Source organism: Clupea harengus, chromosome 11 (genome assembly GCF_900700415.2).
Source record: "Clupea harengus chromosome 11, Ch_v2.0.2, whole genome shotgun sequence".
In the NCBI taxonomy this organism is placed as follows: Eukaryota; Metazoa; Chordata; class Actinopteri; order Clupeiformes; family Clupeidae; genus Clupea; species Clupea harengus.
Genome location: NC_045162.1, coordinates 25,743,480 through 25,769,321, shown reverse-complemented (window position 1 = coordinate 25,769,321; position 25,842 = coordinate 25,743,480). Strand labels below are relative to the sequence as shown.

The following is a 25,842-nucleotide window of genomic DNA, read 5'->3' as shown; positions in this document are numbered from 1 at the left end:
CTCTGCTGCCTCTGCTGCCTGTGCAGCCGCTTCCTCGGCTCCAGCAGCCAGTGGTTTGGCCACACGTCAGAGGGCTTTGATCAACACCGCGAGTGGGGAGTGAGACGGGGCAGGGGCGGGGGGAGGAGGTGACGAGGAGTCCCGCAGAACCTGCTCCTGGAGGAGTCGCGAGGGCGAGACGGTGAAAGGAAACATTCAGCTTCCTGAGCAGCTTGCCCAGTCTCAAAATCTTCATTTTTTAAAACCGAATTACAGCTCAAATTATAAATTGAGTGAAACTGGCAGAAATTTCAAGACATGTTTTTTTTTTCCCTTTATAAAAGGAGAGCTTTTCAACACATCATGCAAATAAAGGAAATCCTAACTTGGCCGAAGTTTTGGGCCGTGTATGCAAATATTCTAGTGTAACGTTTGGGGCCCTGCCAGAATAAAGCTTGATTTGGCATTTTCAAACAATTACAGGCCTTTGAGAGATGTTTAAATAACTCACAGGCCACAATTCAAAACACAGGGGTTAAACGATAATTGTGATAATCTTCAAGCATTAAGCCAAAAAACAAAACATCCTGTGAAATTATGTTATAAAACCCCTCACAGACCTTTGCACACGCTACCCATATGAAAAATATGAACTTGAGCTAACGAGACAGATCTCTGCGGAGACAATCAACTTCAAAAGGTTGAGTGCCGATGTTTCTAATTACGGTAAAAGGGAGACTAAAACAAACAAAAGCAAGGCAAATAATCAGCTGCAGGTTGGGACTGCTCTGTATCTCGGGATGATAATCGCTCTGAACTGGACGTCAAGCTACACCCTCCAGGCTCATGGGAAAGTCTGGAGATGGGGCCTGAGCTCGCAGCACTCCGTGATAACAGGGCCAAACCAGACACTGTGACAGGCAACCAGGAAGCCATAGTGGGTGTCCTCTGGCCAGCCACAAACTCTAGACCAGAGTCCAGACCAGAGCCAGACTTCCCTTATTACTGCCCACTGATAGTCCGTGGGTAGTGGACACATCCTACTCTAATCTAGGCTACTACAGAGATCTCATGTCAGGGGATGTGGACAGAAAATCTTTCATTTTTAACAGGATCAACTAAACTAAACATCTATATCTGAAATTATCTAAAATGAACTAACATAATAAGAACTACCACAATTTTATAATCTAATATGTTGCTTTCCACAAAACTTCAGCATTCTTCAGGCGACGGGGGGACGAGGAGGCATCCATCGGTCTCCAACAACAGCAGGGAAAGAACACAGAGCTTCAAAAACAGAACCCTGCGCAGAATTAGGTAGGCACTGACCTATCCACTCGCAACACTGGACCCCTTTGATCGAGAGTAACACTAGTTGGACGGTGCTAAGTGAAGTCGAAACCTCAGAAGTGAGATCAGCACTGACTGAGCGAGCGAGTATTTGCGGGTGGAGGCATCCGTGTTGCCAATATAAAAGGTCAACATTTCATTTCTAAATGCATTTGTGTTTTTTTTTTTCCCCCTCCTTTTTTTTCCCCTGGAAGTCCCTGCCTGCTACCTTTGGCGGGGATCCATGTCATTATGGCAGCTTTCTCCACACTGCCGGGCTATCAGCGGTGGCCATGCAAGAATAGTTTCAATACCTGGGTTTTTCCAGTAGTTACCTTAAGTTTCCATTGGGTTCTTGAAACGGGCACATTTTCACTGACTGACCAGCAACAATAAATTGACTGTGCAGCGGATCCGACGGGACACTCAATCTTTATTCTCAACATCCAATACCTGCATTAACAGATGATATGAATAAGTTGCTCTTTTCGCACCGGGCTCCCACTGTAACAAGACCTCGGAACCTGGATTTTGCAAGCCTGGCTTCCTCCGTTAAATGACTGTGTTTCCCACGTTAAATGAGTTCTGGAGCCTAACCTCTCCCGGAATACTATGGGGGGCAACAGGGATGGGAGGTCTCGAGCACACCAAAGTAAAAAAAGGAAAGAAAAGTAGTGAGAGAGGGAAAAAAAAAAAAAAAAAAAGATGAGGCAGGTATTCACAATATAAAGGGTCTTACTGATTAAATCCATTTTTCTGAGAACTGTTGCAATGTCAAAAAGAAGCAGGGGGGTATTGCGTTACACAAAGTGCTCGTACGCACTTTGTTCTAAAAGGGATTCTAAGACGAGGGGCTAATGATTTGAAGAAAGAGAAATAAAGGGCAGGACTTAAAAGACATAACTATGCTACAGCAATTTAGGTTTATTTAGACTGAGCTGAAATGCCATAAACAAGTCTCCTTGAGGAGGTGGGTGAGGGGGTGTGGGGGCGGGGGGGTCTAATTTTGTTGAGCGCTTTTGATGTACTTGCTCTCAAAATCCTGCCATTTCTCTGACTCTGTTCGTGATGAGGAGTTTACCATCCTCCCTCGCTTGGGAGCTCAGGGTCGTTTGCGAACGCGGGCCGCTTTGTACCATCACTCAGAAAAATCAATGCGATGGAGGAGCACCAACTGCTTTGGGTTAAGAGGCTGTTTACAGACAAGAGTGCCGAAACCCCGTGCCAACCCGCTCAGAGACAGTCCGCCATTACAGATGGGCAAGGGAAAAGAAAAGAGCGCCGCACAATGCAGACGCTCGGTCAACAGGAGAATATCCAGTTTCCATTATAGCCCAATGGAGGAATTTCTTTCCAATTGCTACATAGCCATGGTCTTTCTCTAATGAATTATGCAAAGTATAGGGAACTGATTTGGATTGTAATTCAAGGCTGACCCATGATGTCCTCTCTCTCTCTCTGTGACCACAAAACCCGCAAAGGGACCAGCACAAACAAACAAACAATTGCGTAAGCGGGTACAGCATATATTTTATGATTGCCGTGAGCAAGCAAAACTTTAAGATGGATTCCTTGTGGCTGCAACAAGAACAGTACATCATTAGCTACACATTCAGGTTGTCCAATATGACGGGGGAAAAGATTTCATTAAGCTAATGACACGAGACAAGAAACTCTAACCACTTTTCTGCAATAATGTTTGCAATTTCACAGAACAATGCCATTCTGCGTTGACTGAAATACAATCTTTATAAGGAGCAGCATGCTGACTTGCACTATGGACTTATTTATTCTAACTTAAGAGTTTTGTAAGTTCATAATGCAACTGCTGTTAAATACGAATCTATATACGGAGTTAAAATCCCAAGAATATAGTAACGTGTTTCTTCCGAGTCTGGTCCACTAGTACAATATTCTGGGGGAATAGACGGATGAATTTCCAAGAATTATATATAATTATTATATTATAGTCCAGAGGACAAAATGACAGCCAAAGCCTAGAAAATCAGTCTACATTGTTTAAGAAGGTCAATAAAACAGAGTAACCACTCTAAAGGAAATGGAGTTACCTCACACTACAACACTGATCACAAAGGTCAACACATTCTTTTGTTATTTATGTTCATTTAGTTTAACCATTAGGTTTTCATTCAACCCTACTGGCCAGTAAATACGCCAGATTTACCAAGCAAGACCTCAGGTGGCCTGTATAAATTCATCCGTAAAAATGAAAAGTTCAAGAAAAAGTTTGCGAAGACACGCTAGTCTGAACATTCACGAATACCCGCAGTAATCTGGTGTTAAACATCAGAACCATGATGTTCTATAATAACTGTTACACTGAGATGCATGGGCATCTAAATAAGCACTGCTAGTATATTTATAGAATGCCACACACATGTTGGCAGTCTCAACAGTAGTGGACACTGTTACTACTATTATTTCATATCATCCCCCCCCCCCCCCCAACAGATATATGAATGTTAAGGGTTCTAGATGTGTTTTAGCTTGGCCCTTACACCACATTCCTGCTTTAAAATCATGCTGAGTGCAGCGGTTTGTCTCCCCTAGACATAATAACAATAAAAGACTGAACCTTCCTCCAAGGCCTTATTCGCACAATTTCCATTCAATTGAAAAAGTACTCTTCCCTGAAAAATGCTCTCGCCCACATTATTAGACAACATGGGAACGGGAACTAAGTGACCGAATCAGAAAGAGAGAGTGAGAGAGAGAGAGAGAGAGAGAGAGAGCGAGTGAAAAAAAAAAAGAGAACAAACAAGTCCAGGTACCAGAGTAGCATGATAGCCCGGCCAAGCATGAAGGACCCAAGCAGCACTCCCAGCCCAGGGCACCCTTGACAAAAGGCACCTCTCTTCAGCCAGGGTGGTAGCCTACCCTCCACACAGTGTAGCCTTGAGAACGGAACGATGGAGGGGCCCCAGTGGTGGGGGGGGGGGGGGGGGGGGGGGGGGGGGGGGGGGGTTCAGGAGCCGTCCATTCCCAGGGTTTCTCTTAAGTTACATACTACCATTGCGGCCCAAACACACACAAAACCCACTCACCATCCCACCTGTGACACAACTGCCTCCCTACCCTAACACACACACACACACACACACACACACACACACACACACACACACCGCCCCTCTGGCTCCTACCTTGAGTGGACTCGAGTCTCTCCCACTCAGCCCGGCGGGCCTCTCCCAGAGCAATGCTTGCCTTGCCCGCTTTCACTCTAGTTCATCTTTCAGAGAAGCCACAGACACCCCAGGCCCAGCAATGAGCCCTTTGTTTATAGAGGAAATAAGAAGTACGCATGTGTAACGTGGATCCTGCCAGTACTCTCGGTGAACTGCAATTATCTGCCCCCGCAAACCTACTTTGGTATTATCTGATTTCCAAAAAAGTCTTCGGCGGGTGAAAATTATTTAATCCCGAGGCCCCTCTCGAGGACCTCTATCTCTCACGCATTTCAACCACACGGTGAAAAAAAAGCGACAAAAAAATAGACAACAATAACACCAAAAAAAAAAGTAATGTCTGGTCTCCAGAGTTTCAAAAGTAAACAATAAGCCACACACACGCTGACACGCGAAGAATGACAATCGAGGACACTTCATTCACAAGTATTACATCACCGCCCAAACACAGACGTGAGGTTTGGAGAACGCTTCAGTGATTTCAATAAGCAAACCTCACCGTCCACCAGCCTGCAGCCGAAACCAGCAGTCACAGCACTGGTGCTAAGTGGGGAATATTGCGTAACTCATCCCCAGTGCTGGAGGACCAGGGAATCCTTAGCGAGAGTACATGCCGGGCTGCCGGATTCCAGTCAGTAATCCACAGACAGCAGGCCTTGCCAGGGAAGCGGGACTAAGAAACAGATTATGAAGTCTGCCACTGAACACTTGGCCCAGTAAAGAGCTCTACCCGAGACTTTCAGTGGTCTTGTCCGATGCCAAAGACATGCAGGGCGATTTAACAGGGCACTGACGTCAGCCTCTCACAAGCAGCCTGTCAGGGTTTACTTCATGAAAGGTTTGAAAGACGTTGACAATTGGAAGCGACCTGGCAACGGCATGTCAAGCAACTGTTGGGTGACACTGCTTTTTTTTCTCTCGATAAATCATCCGGCAACATCTGGGATAGTTCCTGAGCAGAAACACTCATGATACCTAATCTCCTTCATTTGTTAAAGAAAGAAAACAATGAGAAGTGCAATGCCAGAGTAGAACTAATAATCTTATCATCTTAAAAGTCATGAGGTAAAGCATATCTCTGTTTCTCTAATTAACATGTGCAAGGCTTCCACTTAAAACTGCTGGACCATTTGAAAAGAGTTAGGAGAAGAAAAAAAGGATTCCCTGACAGCATTATCCAACCGAGAAAATGTACATGGCTTTTCTTGGCTTTGTTCTCTGCCTTATAGCCATTCCCCCACCCCACCATGAGACACTAATAACTATGCCAGAATGGATTAACAAAAAAAAAAGGCACAGAGAATTATTTTCTGACACAAAGCCCATAAGTACTACACTAAGTTCTTAGTCATGACATCTGCAGTTCTGGGTTCATTTGGTGAGTGTGGAACTTACCAGAACACGGAAGAAGTAAAGGTACTCTGCCGCTCCGGAGTAGTTCCCACACTCGTACTGGAACTTGGCGTATCTGTAGAGGGTGTCCAAGTACTCCTGTCGGAACTATGGGGGGGGGGGGGAATAGCAAAACCACAAGTCAAAAGAACCATCTTTCACCATGCTTCATTCAGAATGCAGGACATATTGGGAAACACTGACTTTACATCACTGTTTTACGTCTATATCTATATTCAAATATATTTTCAAATATTAAACATTGCGACATTTAGGGTCAGTTTTTGTGGCCATTGGGGGTCTCAAGTGTATGCAGGTTTTATGTGTCTGATTATTGGGGAATGTAGCTTACGTGTGGATGGGGAAAGATTTTAACAACAAACCAATGGCCCCTGAAGGCAAAGCTCAAACAGTGATGATTCAAACAGCACAAAGATGCTTTTGTTATGTTTGGAGGAATTTTTAGAGGGAAAGTTGCGAAGTGCATCCTTATTAACAGTGCATTCCACCTTCATGAACCCCAAGTTTCAAAGAGTTGTCTCTGGACACATCACATTTCATTTTGGTTCATTCGCTGATAACTGAGGCTATGAGCATTTTTTTTTTATTACGGGCGGTTGTAGACTGGTGTTGATCTTGGATTTCAGTCTTGAGACTCTTAATAGAGAAGAGTCTGTCTGGGCAAGGTTTTAGGGTCTGTCTAATCAGTAAGCAATAGGAAGGCCTTTTAATTTGAAATAAGACTACTGGGTCATTCTTTGCAAAATCCCACCGTGAAGGAGCTTAGAAAAGATACTGCATTTGGATCCACATAAAAAAAACTATTTGAATAGCACTGTGGAAAAACAGTTTCTGGAACACAATTTCAAGATGCATCAAGATGCCAGTATAGCTATCATGAGCCAATCGCTTTCCAGGAATTTTTGGAGTAAATGCTAAAACGGAATGTGCTTTAACCAAATGGATCACATCCAATCCACTATGACCATAGTGAACTGCATTTTGTGTTCATAACAAAATGGTACACTTGACTTTACAGAGGATCTAGGGGTGTTTCTGAGTATTTACAATATATGTGGGCTTTGCGAGAGTGTGCTTTTCCAAAGCACTCTCCCATACGAGATCAATTTATAGGGTGCATTGTCAAGCAATGATTTTTGGAAACATCTACAGTAGCAAACTTTAAATAGAAACAGTGATGGAGCAGATCCTATCCATTCAACTGTCATGGCCCTCCATATAACCTTTCTTTTCGCATATTATAAAAATAGTGCAATTCATTCCGACAGCTATAGTGCTACACAGACATTAACTCTGTCACTGAGCTTGTACCCCATAGCACTTAGTTGTGGCAACAGTTCTTCCTTTTCCTTTTCCCCCCCCCCCCTCGCATAGAGCAGCTCCACTCCCAGCATGAGTGCCAATCCTTGTCAGTATGAACTACAGCTAGCACCAGACCGGGACCCGTGGTTGTGTCGACAAATGCAGTGTGGCTTTCGGGGGAGTTGAGGGTATGCTGGGGAGGGCAGCGGGAAAGCAGGGACAGGCTAGGGGAAGTGGAGGTACACTGAGGACAGGCCCCAGGTCAATGGGATGCCGGGGTTTTGGGAGTGGAGCGTCGTCAACTGCAAATATAGAATCCCCCAGCATTCTTGCGGCAGGACCCACGGGTCTCGCGCTGTTCCGTTTATTCTTGATGACTCACCGCAGGATGAGAGCGAACGTCCGCAGGACTGCTGTGAGCCATAACCCCCCCACAGACACACACACACATACATACACACACACACACAAACCTCCACCATAAGCTTCCCCAACCCCCCCTCCCCCCCTTCAAACTCCCCAAAACCCCTCTCTGAAAGTTAAGGTTTTGGGAAGTCATTTACAAGGTCGCTCCTGTTGGAGCTGGCCCCACCCACAGCGAAATGACGCTCGGTTCACCCAGAAGTCATGAGAAAAAGGCCTGGAGATGGTGGCGGCACTGCGGGAACTTACGTTGTGCTTCTCAGCCAGATAGTCGAAGAGCATACGCCCATCCCTGGAAGAGAGTGAGAGGAGTTTGTGGTTAGTTAGGTCTGCCTGAGGTTGGTGGGCTGTTGGATTCTTTTGATTGTGCATTTCTTTCCCTAATTTGGACTCAGGCTGCCTCGCTCGTGTTAACCCTAACCCTAACTTCTTAGCAAAGATATCAAACTTGAGGCTGCGGTGCTATCAAACCCTGTCAACGTCATCAATCATAACAATAAACAGACCGAAATAGACCAGGACGTAACGTGTGACGAACGACTGAATGGTGCATGCGACCAATCAGATGCTCCCAGTGAATGACTAGGTACACAGGGCTGGTTGCAAATGCACACCACTGGGCTCCCACAGTCTCCCAGCATGTCACATGTGGCCAGACTCTAATGAGAAAGCAACTGTCTCCCTACACTTCAGGCAGATGAGGAGGTCAGCCATTTACTCCATCTGCGGGCAAGGATTCAAAGGCTGTTTATAAAGGCGTTCTCAAACGCTGTGCGCCTGCACCATTATACTGTCATACAACAGATGCTGCTGCTTTTTGGGGGGAGATTGATCTTCCTTAATGGCTATGGCATAGAGATAAACAAGATGTACTTCCGCTCTCACCCTGCCCCTAAACCACCACCTTTTCCCTCCACATCTGTGCATTAATTCAGGTTCCCATGTATGTCTGTGTCTGTAAAAGTGTGTGTGTATGTGAGTATGCTTGAGTGCCTGTGTGTGTGTGTGTGTGTATGTGTGAGAGTGAGACACAGAGAGAGAAAGAGAGAGACAGACAGGGAGAATGTATACATAAGCAGACCAATGTGAGCCCTGGACTACTAAACTCTAGACTGCACTGAATGTGCTTCCTGGGCAGCATGACCAAACCATTCCAGACAATGTCATTTAGCCTATGTAGGGGACTAACAGACAGTACCAATCAAAATCGCACATCATATTCTACCTACCTGTTTTCAATCCTGGCTTGTGGAATAGATCAAATAAAAGCCCATGGAGCTTGACAGTCACAAAATATTGAACAGCTCATTCTTTTAAATTGTTGTATTGAAAAAAAAAGAAGAAAAAAACTCAATACTGTGCCACCGTACAGAAAACCAAAAGAGGACTGCTACAATTTCTGGTAAGAGAGCATTTAGCAACATCAAGGCACAGGTTATTACCTTTTTACTGGCCAACATTCATTTATCACAATATATTATGTATGTCAGGTTGTAACTGGTTGTGATTTCATTTTTATTGTAAATCTAAAATCATGAAGAACACTGAATATCTTTAAATATCATCATTATGCACCACAGTGTGACTAATTAAACTCCATAGTTAGGAAATATAACACACTGCTAAGCATTGTTATGTCACACTTGAGCCAAGTACTCACATGCACTGCTTTGCCAACAGGCAATCTTGTATCTTTTTTTAAGGACTGCCTTCCAATACGCAAGCACCACAAACAGCAAAAGTGCTATGAAGATGCTACAACCACTCGACATAACTTCAATGGAAAACTACTTTGGACAAAAAAGAAATCTAAAATTAAAATCAAAATCCATCTTAGGCATTGTAAGAGTGGAACATGACATATTAAGCACAACTCTAAACTCCACTTGATGGCCTATTGGCAAAAAACAGTGCTGAGCAAGAAGCTCAAGTTACCCTAAGCAACTCAGAAAGCAAAACAGAACCCTGCACATAAACCGTTATCCTGTAAAATTACCTAGCTATCCCTTGTGGGTCAGAATAGATTCGAGTTTTTAACCTCCCCCTGCCATTTAAGGCTTGCAACAATCTCCACATGTCCAAATCAGATCTGTGCCACAACACAGAAAGTAACTTTAGCAGATAATTGAGCAGTATGACAAATCAGACATAACTCTTGACTCTTAGATTGGAAATTGAGAGGATTACTATGACCTGTGATGAGTTTTGCATTGTTTTACAAATCCAGCCCTATCAAATATGAATCCCTGGGTAATAGGAAAATAGCACAGCCATGCAGCCTCCATGTCTGAAATTTTACTGGAGCTGCAAGTTGACTAGAAAATTGAACAACAATAACTCACAGGGCAGAACTTTCCGATCCAATTGCAAAACGAGGCACACTAATCGGAACAATACCACTGCAAAAGTAAAGAAATAAAGAAAGCAGGCTTTCAACCCAAAGTTAAAATTCCCAATTGATTGATGGATTTGAAGCATTTAAAAAGGGAAGTGTCTTTGATGAAATGATGAGTTTGTCCAAGAGACCAAGCAGAGGATGAAAACCAAACTATTTTAATTACGGCAAAGTCAGCACCAAAAAATGGACTTAATAGCATTTACCACAGGGGCCTAATAGCTCTCCCAGCTTTCACATGCTGACTTTGCTGAGGGAAACTGTAAAGCCACTCAATGGGGCTAATTCTTCTGCAACATGCACCAGTGCTTTGATTACATATCCCCAGTGAGATTCAGCCATCACCACTTCAATTAAATGCCTCTTAAACCTCGTTCAGCCGGAAATGCAGCCATAAATGTTTTGGCTTTTGCTTTCTTTCCCTCTTCTGCAGTCCAGCATTTCTAAAACTGTGTTTGAATTATGAAATTAAACAGCAACAAATGTTTTCCAGTCATTTCAAAAGAGAGGAGTCCAATGTCAATAATGACATTGCTGCTAATGACTTGGGCTGTTCAAAATTAAACTCTACTTTAGATTGCACGCTACAGTCAACTTATAACGGAATAAAATGAACTGCACTATTAGCCTACTTAAACTTTTACAATCACATTACCTTGTCAGAGGAGGGGGAAAATGTCTCACCTTGTGGACTGCATCTGTCGAGTAGTTTCTGGGTCCTCAAATATTTTGACAATTGGCTCTGTCTCTGACTGCAACTGCTTTAGCTGAGCCACCACTGTAGTCCTTTTCTCCCGCAGGGCTACAAGCCAAAACAATTCTTTATTAATTTCAAATAAAAAAAACAGTGTCACAACCTTATCAATAAAATGTGCTCATCAGGGACAGGATATCACAAAGATAAGTACTGAAGGGATTGGTGCATGCAAGAGAGATGGAAAGAGAATTAAAGAGACAGACAGACAGACAGACAAGTAGATAGATGGTGTGTTTGTGTGATGCATATATATTGACACAGATGGACACTTGCACACACACACACACACACACACACACACACACACACACACACAAACATTTGCTTGCTTGCTTGCTTGCATGCACGCATGCACGCACGCACGCACACACACACACACACACACACACACACACACACACACACACACACACACACACACACACACTTGTACACAAAACACTAACTTGGTGGGATTTCCTTTTCAGGGTACAAGTTTCTGTATACATCCATGGCAAAATCAACCATGTTGGTGTCACTAAGAAGCTCCAGTTTCCCTTGTAGAAGTTCTTTTTCATTGTAAATCTGAAAGACATTGACATTGAGTTAGTTAAGACTGTTACATTGTAGGCGTTGCAAAACAATAACATAGGCACAGATGCACATCCAAAAGCACATCTCTAGCAAAACAGCCTACATAAATGAAGAATACATAAAACAGCAAAACAATGGCGATGACCAAAACACCAAGAACTTGTGTCTGAACCGTTGACAGATTGTGGTAGCTTGCTAACCCACTGGTTAGCTTACTGCTAATAACAATGTCTACGCATGCCAGAAACTCACCGAGCAATGCAGCACAACTTATATATCAAAAGTAAGACCATATACGACTTAATGGAGGTAGTACGTGTGCAGTTGTAAATCCACACTCAGAAGCGTTGCAAAGTGTACTCAAGTATGCCATCATTAACAAATGCCACACTAGCTTAGCCTAGCGAACTAGCTCCCTATGTTTCGGCTAACGCTGCGCAGGACACTGGCCGTCACGTGTCTTGACATATTAGCAAACAAGACCAAATACAAGACGCGAAAGTGCTTGTTTTGTTCATGTGATAAAATCGTATTTACCTCTTTAACAGAGAGGAATTCCAGTAAGGGGAAAACCAGATGTCTATCCAAGAAATGAGCAATTCTCGTAGTCAGGTCGTAATCGGCCATGTTGGATGTTGTGGGGGGAAGGTCTTAAAAACTGACGAAGCACTATTGGAGGACGTGACTGACACCTCAGGTAGACTTGATAGGACGTTTTTTAAACTGTATGGGCTTATCATTTAGTTGTCTCTGATCTCTTAACTCACCTGGACTTAATAGCCTACGAGTTGACTTAATATTAACAAGCAGAGCAGTATTTTCGAAAAAATTTAGCCTATATATTAAATATATTAATACTTAGTTAACCTACGTTCACAGAAGTTACCCATTTTATTCAATTCATTGTGTTAACCAAGCTTGTAAACAAACTTTGTGTATCAGCTTGGTGTTTTTCAACAGATGGCCTATGAGAATCAGAATACAGATTAGGCTACTTTGTCAACCTTTCCTCTTAAATGAAAATAGAAGCTAGTTGCACTGTGAAGCTTTTTCCAAAACCCCTATAATTTCAGTGTATAGCCTAGCTGATACAATGAAAGCTTTCATGTTTAATAGGGAGTTCATTTGCCAAGTGAACTTGTAGCATTTTTAAACATTGGGTCTCTTCCAGAACCCACTGAAATGTCTCCAGCAGACAAGTATCAACAAGAGTTCATATAGCCCAAAGAGCATGATCTCCCTCTGGAACACAAGCTGTACTGCTACCCACAGCAAAGCTAGGCAATGAGATGGAGTCAACTGTACAATACAAATTGACTGAGTTTAAAGAAATAATCACATATTTCCTTTCAATTATCATAGTAGGAATCTGGAAATATGATACTTGTGTATGATGGTCGGTTATGCTGTTGACATCCTTGCTAACAAAAGAGGCCTCAGTTTTATTCCTCATTCCCACAGCTGTCTCATATGCCCATGTGTCAGCCATACACGGCAATGAAGAGCCAATATCAGCTACTAAATGGCCCATCTCTAATAGGTTCCACTAGTACCCTGTTTGCTTGACAACCACACTGCGCTGTCCTACATCCCAAACACAATTTAGCCCTTGTTACAGCAGTCCTTTCCTCCCATCTGACTGCAGGTAGAAATGAGTCAGAAACACGTAGTAGGCTACGCACCATGGCCAATTCTGTTTTACTGGGTGCTTTTGATACAGCCAGCTGTGGTTTGATTCCAGCATGCTTTGAAACTCTTAAAATAAGCAGAAGAGACAGTGTGTGTGTGCATGTGTGAGGGGGGGGGGGGGGAGGGGTGACAGGAGAGAGAGGTAGCAGAGAGAGACACTTCCACTAAGCTGGCTTTTTTTTTAACTTTTTTTCTCAAGTATGTAGAGTGCAGATGAGTGCAGACATGGTGCTTCAACAGTGAAATATTAATTGTGTTTTTGTTTTATTAATTGGCACAGCCACATCCTGATATTTGATACTGCACTGAGTAGCATGACGTCGTGTTGTTTTTGCTCAGAGCAGGGCCTGACATGTGAAAAAATGAAAGACTAAATATTTCATGGTTTATATTTTGCAGTGTAGGACCAAGTCTTTGTACATTTGTGTGTGTGTGCATTTACTGACATTTACAGTTAGTGAGTCAATCAGTTGATTTTTATTGTGACCCTCGAGTGCGGTTAATATAATATAATGTATCTTTGCATTCATCGCCTGATAAGATACAATATACAATACAATATAGTAATATACTATTAACTAACCACACATTTACACATGCAAATATAAATATAGGTATTTTGCTGCGTTGACTACAATATTTTCTCGTTGACTCACAGAATCTGGCATAGCTATAGCTGACACTTAAACAACTTGGGAGTCTGTCCATGGAAATGCTTGTGAAATTATTATTCATGGCTTAATGTGAGGAAATTACCAGCTATTACTAAATGGGCTGGTTTCACCATGAAAAGGGGCACTTTGTAGTGGATTATAAGTACTTTTACATGATGGAAGTAAAACTTTTTTTTCTTTTCTTCGTCATCCTTGACCTCCTGCTTGATAAAGACCATGTGTGCACCACTCTCTGAAGGTAACGAAGATGTTTTTTATAAAAGAGTTAACCACTGATATGATTCCGGTTGGTATACTTTGATTAGATCATATATTTGGGGTCATTATAGGGATGAATGTAAATGTATCATGTTCTTGACCTCCACACAGGAACACTCCAGGACACCATAGTTGCACAGTACAAGCACAAGAATATTTGATCAAATGTTCAGTGTAGTGCATATTCGATTTTTTTTTTTAATCATGTCATTGGCAACCTCAGTTGGAAAGTCAAGCTTTGTTAAAAAATATATCCAATAAAGGCAATGCGTGGTTAAATACCGCAAGTTTAATTCTAATTGACAAAGAATCTTGTATTTGAAAAGAAAATTATGCAGAGGCCAGATTTCTCTGGTTTCTCCTGTTTCAACCAGCCAATCATTCTAATGAAGGTTCCCTTAGGAGCAGCGTGCAGGAAAACCCAAGCAAGTGGAATAGACTCTCCTTTAAACACAAAATCGCATTTTTGCTGGAGGGAAAATGTGGCAGGAATGTTCTTTCTTATTTTCATTTTTCTATTTCACTATTATGTTTGAAATACTGTACCCAGTGAGTAACTTTCAAGTCATTTTACACTGGTTGGAATATCTCTTAACAGTAAATTGTGCTTAGAATGTGTTTTTTCATGACATGCAAAAGAGATATTTTCAAAGGACTTTTATTAAAACCAGCAATCATAACAATAGATGTTTTTACTTTAAAATGATATTTAATATTCTTTTGTGAATCTTATTTCATCGTGCTTAGTACTTAATTTTCCCATTAATGTTTTTATAATCTTTTTAATCAAATGTTTTGTAAGTGGCTTTGGATTAAAAGCGTCTGCCTTAACTATACATGTAACAAGGGTCTAAGTGAGCAATGCGGTGCATCAGACATTTCGGGTCTCAGGTGCAGAATTTCTAGGTGAAGTTTGTGATCTTTATGCCAACAAGAAGGAAATGGTGGCATACAGAAACACTCTTTACCCTGTCTTAATAATTCTCTCTCACAGGTCGTTTCTCCTCAATCAGAGCCAGTAAAAAAAGGAGCGGCTATGTTCAACAGTGAATCATACCTAATTGTGGCTTGGTGGATACTTGGGGGAAACTGTGAGTGCTAAGGTGATTAGCACACTGAAGTTACACTGAAGGAAACGCTTACTAGGCCACAGTAAATGAGAGACCTGTCTGTGTTTGTAATTTGATGAAGCTGCTGATCGTGTGCCTTTTTTCAAGCCTCCTCTGCCTAATGTTAGCAAAGGGAGCAGTCATCTAAATGTAAATTTTTATACCAACATTCGAGTTGGTAGGTGTTGAATGAGCTCATGGAAGAGAGGATAATATTTCCAGTTAAAAAAGTGGAAGTCAACTGCAATTTTGTGAAGGACTGACTTAATATTTAGTGAAAATAATATCCATTGTGATGTTCTAGGAGAAGTTCTGCTCACATACAGTGGTGTGAAAATGTTTGGGCACCCCTGGTCAAAGTTTCTGTTAATGTGAATAGTTAAATGAGTAGAGGATGTACTCTGATAGGTATGAAATTGGAGATGAAATGATATGGCTTATCTCTGCGTGGGAAGGGGTGGGTATGTGGAGCAACCATGTATATGCTATATTTCTGTACCTTTGATGACCCTTCTCTAGCGCAACCTCGGAGAGACTAAAGCATTTATGAGAAGGTCCCACCAAGACCTAGGTGTACACCTGGGGTAAGGAAAGGAGGGAGAGGACCCTTGATGAAGTGTATTATTTTTGTTTTCTACAATTGGCATGGTGAATGTTCCACTGGTAGAGGGAAGAATGAATTCAGTTTAATTCCAGCAAATTCTAGAAGCAAACATCACACTGATTGTAACATATTTGTAGATGAAAACAGGATAATGATCCTCAAAATCCACAAAGGACTACCTCAAGAGGCACAAGCTGGAGGTTTTGTCATGGCCCTTATAGTCCCCCAACCTGAACTTCATTGAAAGTCAATGGATAGATCTCTAAAGAGTAGTGCATGCAGAGCTGTCTAGAATCTCACAGAATTAAAAGCCTTTTGCAAAGAAGAATGGCAATCCCCTAATCAGGAGTTGAAAGATTTTTAGAATGCATTACACTGCAAATCTTGATGCCAATTTTTTTTGTTGCCTATATCTGATTTTTGTCTTTTTGAGTAGTGTTTTCATCTTCTTTGAAAAGTGACCCAAATCCGATACCTGTGTTAACACTTCTTAACACTTGACACAACTACTAAAACAAAAGTGAAAAACCAGCCAGCACTGCACTGGGCACCAACGAAATAATATAAGGTATTCATTTCTGTAGCATCTTCAGAGGTCTGTGAGCAAAAAATTGGAATTGGGACACTTTTACCGGGCGCACAAGTGGACTTGGGCTACGTTCAGTCCAAATCTGATTAGAATCCAATCTTATGTAGCAAGTCTGAACAGCCAAAAATCACATGATGTTCAGTTTGAAATACTATTCAAATCACATTTTGGCGAATCCGTTTAGGTCCGACCGCCCTGATCAGATTCCCAGTGATTTTTCTTCTGTCTGTGACTTTCGACGCAACACAAAGTTCAGAAGTACATCATGTGTACAGGCAACATGCTAGTTTGGTGGCGGAGGGAGCCTTTGAGAAGTGGTGCAGGCAAACTTCCTCCATCTCAGCCACTGTATCATTACTTTTATAAATCCTGCGCCACAGCTCTATGTTGTCACGTGGTCAATTCATAGGGTAAATGGGCAAGCTTGTTTAATTTCCCTCCGTGGTGGTTTGTTTAATGTCAACATTACTTCTATGTGCAATGTAATTACTATAGCAACCAATGTAGATGAGACCAAAAATGAGGATTGCCACATGGACACCCAGATTGGATCTGATCACTTGGAATATTTAATGCCGATCGTCAATCAGGAGAATCGGATTCTGACTGGATATGCAAAAAATCAGATCTGGACCGCCATTATGAACCTAACATTAGCTGGCTACAAAAAGCGTTTACAAGCTGTGATAGGGGGTGTTACTAAGTACTGATCATAAGAAGGGTGCTCAAACTTTTCCTTTGGGCCCTTTTACAGTTTCAAAATACCAAAAAAGGAAAAGATAGAAAGTGATCTTGCTTAAAATATAAAAGGAATGTCATTTTCATGGCTTTGGAAATCAGGTCATCTTTTACTCGCTTAGCTATTCACAGTAACAAAAATGTTGACCAGGGGTGCCAAAACGTTTGTATGCCACTGTATATATATGTGTGTTGAAATGGTTGTGGTTGACAGTAAAACGTTTGCAGGACCTGATTGCCCCAGATGTTGTTGTTTCTTTTTTTACTACTTCTCTGTCTGGAAACTCTACAATGTAGATGCTCCAGAATGCACAAAGTCCACGCTCACCCACACGCTTCCCCAAACTATCCCAACCAAGGAAAGTGGCAGGCAAAGCCACACAAATAATAACTTGCACAATTAAGTATTCCATTCCAAAACACACAGACAACACACTGCACACAAACACACATGTACACACAGACACACATGTGGGTGCACGCGCACGCACAACATTTCCTTTCTCTCACTCCCACTTACAATACATATGTGCACACACCGCATAAAATCAAATAAAGGCTTTGAGCGTGTCTAGATAAACAACAGTTGAGGCAAACACAGAAATACACACACATTCATACATGCAACCCATCCAGAACTGATAGCAGAGATCATTCATCAACAATGACAGCCCTTTCTGAATACAAAAGTGAGGTATGCCCTTTCCTGTCTGTGACCATTCTGACTGATTTTATATGGTGGACTACCATTCCCTGCCTAGGTACAACAACAGAAGAGGTGATAAGAGAAGTTGTTGCTTTGCAAAAAAAATTAAAAATGGCTGGCTGGCACTGTGTCCTCTTATTTTGTATAACAGTGCCCTGCAGGCGCCAAAATAGCTGTGGTGAGCTATTGTTAAGTTGAGGAGACCCCCTACTGTTATTTATCCAACTGGATCTCTGCGTGGGAAGGGGTGGGTACGTGGAACAACCATGTCTGCGCTATATTTCTGTATCTTGTTGACTCATGGTGCCAAGGTTCCCTTCTCTAGCACAACCTGGGAGAGACTAAAGCATTTATGAGCAGGTCCCACCAAGACCTAAGTGTACAACTGCGGTAAAGAAAGGAGGGAGAGGACCCTTAAAAAACAGCTAAACTAATTGAGGCGGATAAGTTTGTATAGGAGTGGAATCTTGTAAAACGTTCTTTGTTGTAATTATACCATTTTTGCTGCTCTAATTCCTAAATAAAACCCTGTTTGTGGAAATACCGGGGCCTCATAGTCCATACAAAACTGATAAAGGCTTTCCTCTATGCCCTTTCCAAAGCCATGGCATCTATTCCATCATTCATTAGAAAAAGCTATTCAACACTAAACCGAATGGAAGAAGTGGCAAGACTGGTCAACCCTAGATTCAGAACTTTTCCCCCCTCTTTCTTTAGTCATGGATTCTAGATGGGACAACATACACAGGCGGACGGTGCTCTCCAGCTACTTTGTATTCCAATAAGTCCACAAACAAATCGATACCCTCTGAAGACCAACGCCTCTGTGCAAGATACTGCAGAGTCAAACATTGCTCCCCAAGCCAAATGAATTGTTATGAATTTAAATGATGCTTTTAAAACCTAGGCCATTAGATATGCACCACCTCGCTCGTTGGCGCTGTCAGGTTATAAATCACCGGCCCTCCAGAGTCCTGATCCAGAGCCCAATGCTGACATCATCACTGTCGTATTTGATGGCATCGGACCTGGGTTATCGACGGAGCCAGGGGGCCAGAAAACAATGCAAACTCACAGAGCGCTCTCTTCCCCTCTTTGCATGTCCACCGAGAACATCTGCACAGCACATGTGTCCATGCGTCCAGTAGAAGTAAGAGCGGCTATATCTGCGTGTCAGAGGGAGCGAAAAAACTGCCTGCCTGTGTTGTTTATTTGCTGTTGTTGATGTTTGTTCTGTTACATTTTATTCTCCATACTTAATGGCTTCAATTACTGCAATTTCCTTCCACTGAAAGGTGGAATATTGGGATCACAATGGGCTAATTAAGCTAATAAATTTACTGAAATCTGTTGAATTTGTTGCTGAGAGGATAGTTGCGTGTGTCCTTCCCAGGCATGCTTTTAAATTATGTACCGAGTATCCTTCCCAACCAAAAGTGGATCAGTGAGGCACCCCAAGCCCCATAGCTCCCCGTTCCCAAACTTACCCCACATGATATGCATAGCTTTATTCCTCCCTGCAATTTTCTTAGAAAACATGACATTACAAAGAATGCACCAGAATTTCCAAATCTGTGGTCCTGGACATTCTTCCTGGAAGAGAAAGGTGAAATATGATAACTCCAGATCATGCTATTTAGTAATGCCTTCAGTTGAGAAAAGGATAGGATTTGATTATTCATCAAGATGCCTGGACTTTTAGAACAATTATGTATTTGTGCACATATTTGTATAACTCAGGGGGGATGCTTATGAAAATATCTTTCAAAACAATGAAGCAAAGAAGCAAACCTGATTATAAAAGTGAGATATGAGGACTGATTTTTTATTTTTTTTTGCACTATCCCCAACATCTTGCAGATCCCCAGAGAGAATGTACAGTAAGTGTTCCATGCTCCAAGCTGTAACAATAGCAGGGGGTCACAGGTCAGACCACCAGTGCTCTGGACACTGTAACTCCAGAAGTCTGTCAACAGTGACTTATTTTTCAAGGGGACCAAACAGGGAATCCTACCGAAAGATGGTTTTCCAAGTCGTCATTGATTTCTTCTAGGCTGCTATGCTGTCAGAAGACACAGTATGCTTCATTACCGTACATGTTTTGTTTTTATACCTTGCTGTCATAGATGTGTTGTAAGGATAGAGACAGTATGAATAAAGCATTTGAATGAAGCCTCTTATAACGGCTAAAACTCTGTGTTATGGATCCATAATTGCAGTTGAATTTAAGATCTTTAAATGAGTGTTACAGATGAGGTGAATGTCAGCTTCCATTGCTTCCACATGTGAGGGGTATTACCAGTGCCTGGTCCATTCCGTTTCAGGAAGTGTTTCACAAATCAAAATGAGTTCCATTTCAAGACTGGCACAGATCAATGGTGTCTTGAACCTAAAAATGGTACATTTGCCACCGGAAAAGGTATTCAGCTTGTCAACTTTAATGAGGTGCCTCTGTCCAGGTCTCTGACGTCTTTTCAGCACATGGTGGAATCTATGATAAACATGTAACACAAATTTGAACATATAAGTATGCAAGCCAATAAACAGAAGACAACTAAATATAATGTTGCGATTCTACAATTGCGCAAATAAAAATCATCCTTCACTGTTTTTCATGTTCTGATTGCTTCAAATATTGAAAATAGTGTATGTGAACCTACACATACAATGTCACTTTAACTTTAAGTGAGGCATCAAGGAGTTGACTCAAGTGCTGAGAGTGTTAAAGCATGCACAACCACCCTGTTAATGCCTAAAACCCCTTAATTGTAGAGATTACTTGGGAGGGCGAACACATCTGTGCACACATACCGGCACAAGCAGCAAAGGCTTTTGAAAGTCATCCTGTGCATGGTGTTGTTAAACCCCTTGTTTAAATTGAATTTAATGAGAAGGAACGGCAGCCATTACACCCAATCCAGCAAGACCTGATGTAGTGCATGTGGTAAGATACTGGCCCACTATGAGCAATCACACTATTACACGAGGTGTCAAGGGAACCATTGATCTTCAGTTCAAGCAACATCAATAGCAAACACACAGGGGGACTGCAGAGGTCTGGATATTGTTCTTGGCATTTGGTCAGGCTGTGTGTGTGTGTGTGTGTGTTCTTAAAAGTGTGTTCTTAAAAGTGTGCTTCATTTCATGTTGCCTCCCCTGACTTGTCATTCAGGACACAAGCAAGGGCAAAGGTGATATGGAGGTGCTTCACCTTAACAAGGTGTGCACTGAAGTCATCTGTGGAGAGTGATTTGTCAAAAGGCAAAACCGATTCCATGGGTCAGGAACACTTTTCAAAGCAAACACACGGGTGGGTTTCAAACAAGGTGAAGCCTTGCAAATTGCCTCAGTCCTCATTTTCCACCACCGAAAGGCACGGGTGAATAAAAAGGAGAGCTGCATGGCACAGGAACGGTTTAAAACCACAAAACACCTCACCCCTCCCTCCCAAATTAGAGTCCATAACTGTTCATTTTGCCGATGTCTGCCTTTGATTGCCTCTGTCAGGAAACTACATTTTAAACTGCTTCTACAGTAAGCCTACTGTATGCTCTCTCCTTTTAGACTAAGCTTATGAGGGGAATATATGTCTTCTCCACGTGTGCCATGTGTGAGGTTTACAGTAATGGCATGGAAACCTATGTAAGCAGAAGTCAAAGAGTGCAATTTAGGTTTTCAGACGGTTGCTATTGATCTCTCCATCTTGACATTTGGTTGGGAGAGGTGTTCCAATGTAAACATTTGAACGCTTGTTGGAACTTTTTTCTCTCGTTTTCTTAGCTTCCTCTGATCCAGCTGCACCTCTTTTACTGAAAATAATAAAGAGCAGCTTTAAACCTGTGAGGGGAGAGGGCCATTTGCCACCACACTCATCCATCCTCTTTCCTGTTGGCTTCACAAATCTGGTCTGCAGGGCAGGTTGGAGAGGGCCTTTGGCCTTAAGCACACTGTCCTGGCAGAGAGGGAAATGTCCTTTAGCCTGAAAGGACAGCGCTTGGCTGTTTTGTGTGGTCACAACACTGTTTTGGTTTCCAACAAAACTCCAACCACATATCAACTGACTGCCATCAGCAGGCTTGGAAATTGCAATTCCGTGGGTCAGCAAGGCTTCACACGACACAAACGGCACACAGGCTTTGTGTATTTTTTTTGTATCACTGACAAAGATAATGACTTTGGTCCTGCTCTGGAGCAGAGTTCATTCAAGACTGTGACATTTTAAAAGTGAAATGCCCTTTCCAAAAAATCTGGCTTCAGCTTACTTTGATTGTTCATTCTAGGACATCACCCTTGACGTGTTGTGAAGAAGTTGGTCCATCTCAGTAGGCCCAGATGTGATATGTGCTGTCATGGGCTAAAGAAGCCACAATATCCAGATTCCAAGAATATAAGGAAGAAAACATCCATTGCAGAAGAATTATGTTTTAAAGGTGTTTTATGTTGTTTTGTTGTTAGATGTGACAAGTCCATACCTACCATAACACTCCATAACACCATACATTTTCCAGTGTTAAGGCACACTCATTCTATTTACTTTTATTATCCTATATACTTTTTTAGTGTTTATAGACAAAGGCAAATTAATTAAAAAGACTGTAGCAAACAATAGCCTATGTGAAGAATTCACTTTAAAATGAGGGTGACTTGTTCTCTATTATGCATTCATAATCAATCATTATTGATTATATTAAGACACCCAGTTGTAGGCTGTATGTGTTTCAACCAAGAACACTTCTATTAGGGTAATCATGCCCTAGCCACTTGAGAATGAGAGTAGAAGATGTGAGTACACTAATAATCGCTGTTTTGACTGTAACCAAGCATTGTTGTATGTGTCCTCATTGCCTATCAAGAATAAATAACTACACTGTGTAGATGGGTATAACAAATCCTGATTTACGGCACATTTTCTGCGCTTGACCTCGGAAACGTCAATAACGTAAAGTACGTATTCCTGAAAAAAAATGGCGTCTGTGTCGGAGCTGTACGATGTCACTTGGGAAGGTAAAATAGCTGTTTGTCGTGGTTATTGCATAATTTAAAAAAAATCTGTTAACACGAGAAGACAATTTCCACAAAACACGCAGATATTTAGCAGCAACTCTGTTTGTTTTACATTTGAACTCAACTGTGTATCTCTCAAGGCAGCGTTAGCTTACCCGTCTTGTGCTTGTTTGCTTGCTAGCAAACGTAAGCTAGACAATCTAGCTAGCTAGTGCTACAGCAGACAGATATGTAGGATAAGTAATACTAGGTAAGTTAGCTATTAGCTAACGTATTCTGCCTTGAATACACAATTACAAATGTTTATAGAGTGTTATTAGCGTTATGTTTTTCATATAACTAGCTGTCATAATATCGATAGGTAGCTCCTACGCGAGTCAGCTGAACAATTAGCTTGCTATGCTAACGTAGCTAATGCACTGTTTAGGCCTAGTGATCTAGCTAGGCAGCCACCTGCCTACTTATTTGGCAGCGTGCAAAAGATGAATCAACAAATAACGTATTTAAACAAAAGCTTTGGCCACTGAAACAGATTAGTAGAGAGATTGCTAAAGTCAGTTAACCAATAGGGCACAATTATGCTTTGCTATGTCGCTGACAGTTGGCAGTTCATTCAGAAATGCTAATACCGTTATCATCAGCTGTGTACCTAACCTACTCATAATGCAATTATTGTAATAGTATAATAACCGACAGTGCGGGCTGCGTCAGTAACTGAAGGATCACGCATTTTGCAGAGAAGACTATCAGCTAGAGTTATGTCTTCGGGTTATTCAACTAACGTTAATCGTTAAACCACAAAAGACCGCTAACCATTTATACAAGTCGATTTCACTGTGTTGGTGTTGTCGAGACATTGGTCCAGAAGTACGTGGAATTTAGCATGTCACATGATGTTGGATGATTGATATCCAACAATACTGTAGCGTCTGAGAAAAGGCTCGCTTAAAAATATACAGTGAGAAGTAATATTTTTTGGATGAGACAGTGGCTCTCCGTTTAATTAGCGCGTTATCACACACCGTCACACAACGAGCCTGCTGCTTACCCGGGAACATCATCAAACTGTCCCTCATGCTGCCACATGAAGTTCAATACTTACAATACTAGACTTCGCCATATATTTCCGAATATCGTTCTCCAGTGTCAAGTTTTACACCCTAGCTTATATTCAACATCAATTTCCACACTAAATGAAAATATGTTGGCGCTGCAAAGACTGTACAACCCCCCCGTGTGTTAATGATTTACTGCGTCCATATTGATGTGTACTCATTTTTTTTCTTGTTTATTTTGCAACAGATATGAGGGACAAACTTCGGAAATGGAGAGACGAAAATTACAGAAACAGCGAACAAATTGTGGACGTAGGAGAAGAACTAATAAACGAACATTCATCAAAACTAGGAGATGATAGTAAGTACAGCCACAAGGTATCCAAAGGAGTCCCACTTTCTTGTCTGCACAATTTCCACTGCAGATTGGTGTTCAAAATGTGCCTCACAAGATGAGCATCACAATATGAATCTAGACAATCAAAGGACAGAGTCTTTCAAGGGCTTAGTCTTAGACTTCAATATTTAGTGGGTAATGGCAGATATGGATATGAGTGTAATGTTGCCAATAGTTGAACAACTGCAAAGGCAATAAACCCGCTCAAGACTGCTTTGGTTTGTGGTTTTGCTATTGTGTGTTGCTACCAGAGATTGATGTGGTCTTGTCACGATTTCTGAGGTAGCTCGGCCTTGAAATGTTAAAATGGTGGTTCACAAAATCTTGAAGTCAGATCCATCTCACACACGAGTGATTTTTGAATGGTCCGGGGAACTCTGTGGCCTTTTAAGGGACCGACATATGCCTTTCATATTTACAATCTGATGTGATCTGAATCCAGCATGAGCTCATTTTAAATATATGACTGAAATGTTGAAAACGTCTCCAGAGAATTTGATGGGAGGAATTTCAGATCTGTTGTCCGGAGAATGGATTAATTTGTTCCATGTCCATGTCAGTCAAGATGTACACTGCCAGAGTTTTTGATCAAGCCAAATTCCCATTGGTGAAGAGACAGTTTTCCAGACAAGTGTACACAAAAGACTGAGAACTCAAACAAATCTAGTGTCCAAGAAACAAAGTTCAGTGCAGGTATTACAGTTTGCAGAAGAGGCTAATCCTTTTGAACAGGCATGTTTCTAGCTGGAGGTTATTTTAAAATAATCAGAGGATACACTTGCATCTTCCTAAATCAGGAAGTTTGGAAACCATTTTATCGCCTGAATTTGACCATTTCATATCTTGCCTTCCATACATTGAGTTGGACTTAAGCTTTGCATTAGATAAGAGACAGTCCCTGCGTTTACATGTAAGTGCAGAGTGTCACCTCTGTAACTCTAACTGGCACTACAGATGACTATACTGTCAGCCAGAGCAAATCACATCTGTTGACATAACAAGCCCCCTCTGAGTTAATAAAAATCATATGTTGAAGATGGGGAAATATGTTAATGTTCTGTTTGTGATCCCAACTTTTCTCTTTTTTCTTTTCTTTCCTGAGCATTTGCTCTGCTTTGGCTTAAACCTTATTTCCTTGTAGTCATTATGATTCATACAGTCTTTAAAGAGCTGGGTAAATGCTTTACACAGCTTGATTTTATTGAAACCAGCTCTTAAATTGGCTGTGAAACAAGATGGTAATTATCAAAGCAGAAGTTGGAATCATAAAAAAGGGGCATTGAAAAACACCAGGCATTTGTTTGTTTTGGCGTATCAGTTTTCTTGTTCAGTGGAGTTGTGTTTTTATATTGTCGTCCCCCCCCCCCCCCCCCTCCCAATTAGCAGTTTTGAAGGCACTCAGCTGAACTAGTTGCCATGCCTGTCAAAACACACTTGTCTAACACATAACATTAATTCCTTCAGGTCTAATTGGAATCCATTTAGCTGACGACACTAATCATTGGCTCTGTTCTGTACAGCTGGCTGATTGCATGTCAATGAGATCCACTTAGTGAAAACAAACCTAATTATGAAGGGCCTTGTTCATTTTGTGATGAGACTCAGCGATCACTTGGAGAGAGCAGTGAGGCTATTAACA

The 25,842-nt window shown here is 41.7% G+C and overlaps 2 protein-coding genes across 2 annotated transcripts in view; one reads left to right on the top strand and one right to left on the bottom strand.

The window, feature by feature from the left end:
- Window positions 1-12,052, bottom strand: part of eif3ea (eukaryotic translation initiation factor 3, subunit E, a) — a 38,334-nt gene extending 26,282 nt beyond the window's left edge. The window contains exons 1-5 of the mRNA XM_012833367.3: window positions 11,918-12,052; window positions 11,254-11,371; window positions 10,735-10,852; window positions 7,905-7,947; window positions 5,913-6,017 (exon numbers count right to left, since the gene is read on the bottom strand). Of these exons, the coding sequence (XP_012688821.1) occupies window positions 5,913-6,017; window positions 7,905-7,947; window positions 10,735-10,852; window positions 11,254-11,371; window positions 11,918-12,007 (474 nt within the window). The 5' untranslated portion in view covers window positions 12,008-12,052. The remainder of the gene's footprint in view (window positions 1-5,912; window positions 6,018-7,904; window positions 7,948-10,734; window positions 10,853-11,253; window positions 11,372-11,917) is intronic.
- A 10,611-nt stretch (window positions 12,053-22,663) lies between these two features.
- emc2 (ER membrane protein complex subunit 2) overlaps window positions 22,664-25,842 on the top strand; it is a 29,500-nt gene continuing 26,321 nt past the window's right edge. Inside the window, exons 1-2 of the mRNA XM_031576543.2 lie at window positions 22,664-22,751; window positions 24,054-24,167. Of these exons, the coding sequence (XP_031432403.1) occupies window positions 22,712-22,751; window positions 24,054-24,167 (154 nt within the window). The 5' untranslated portion in view covers window positions 22,664-22,711. The remainder of the gene's footprint in view (window positions 22,752-24,053; window positions 24,168-25,842) is intronic.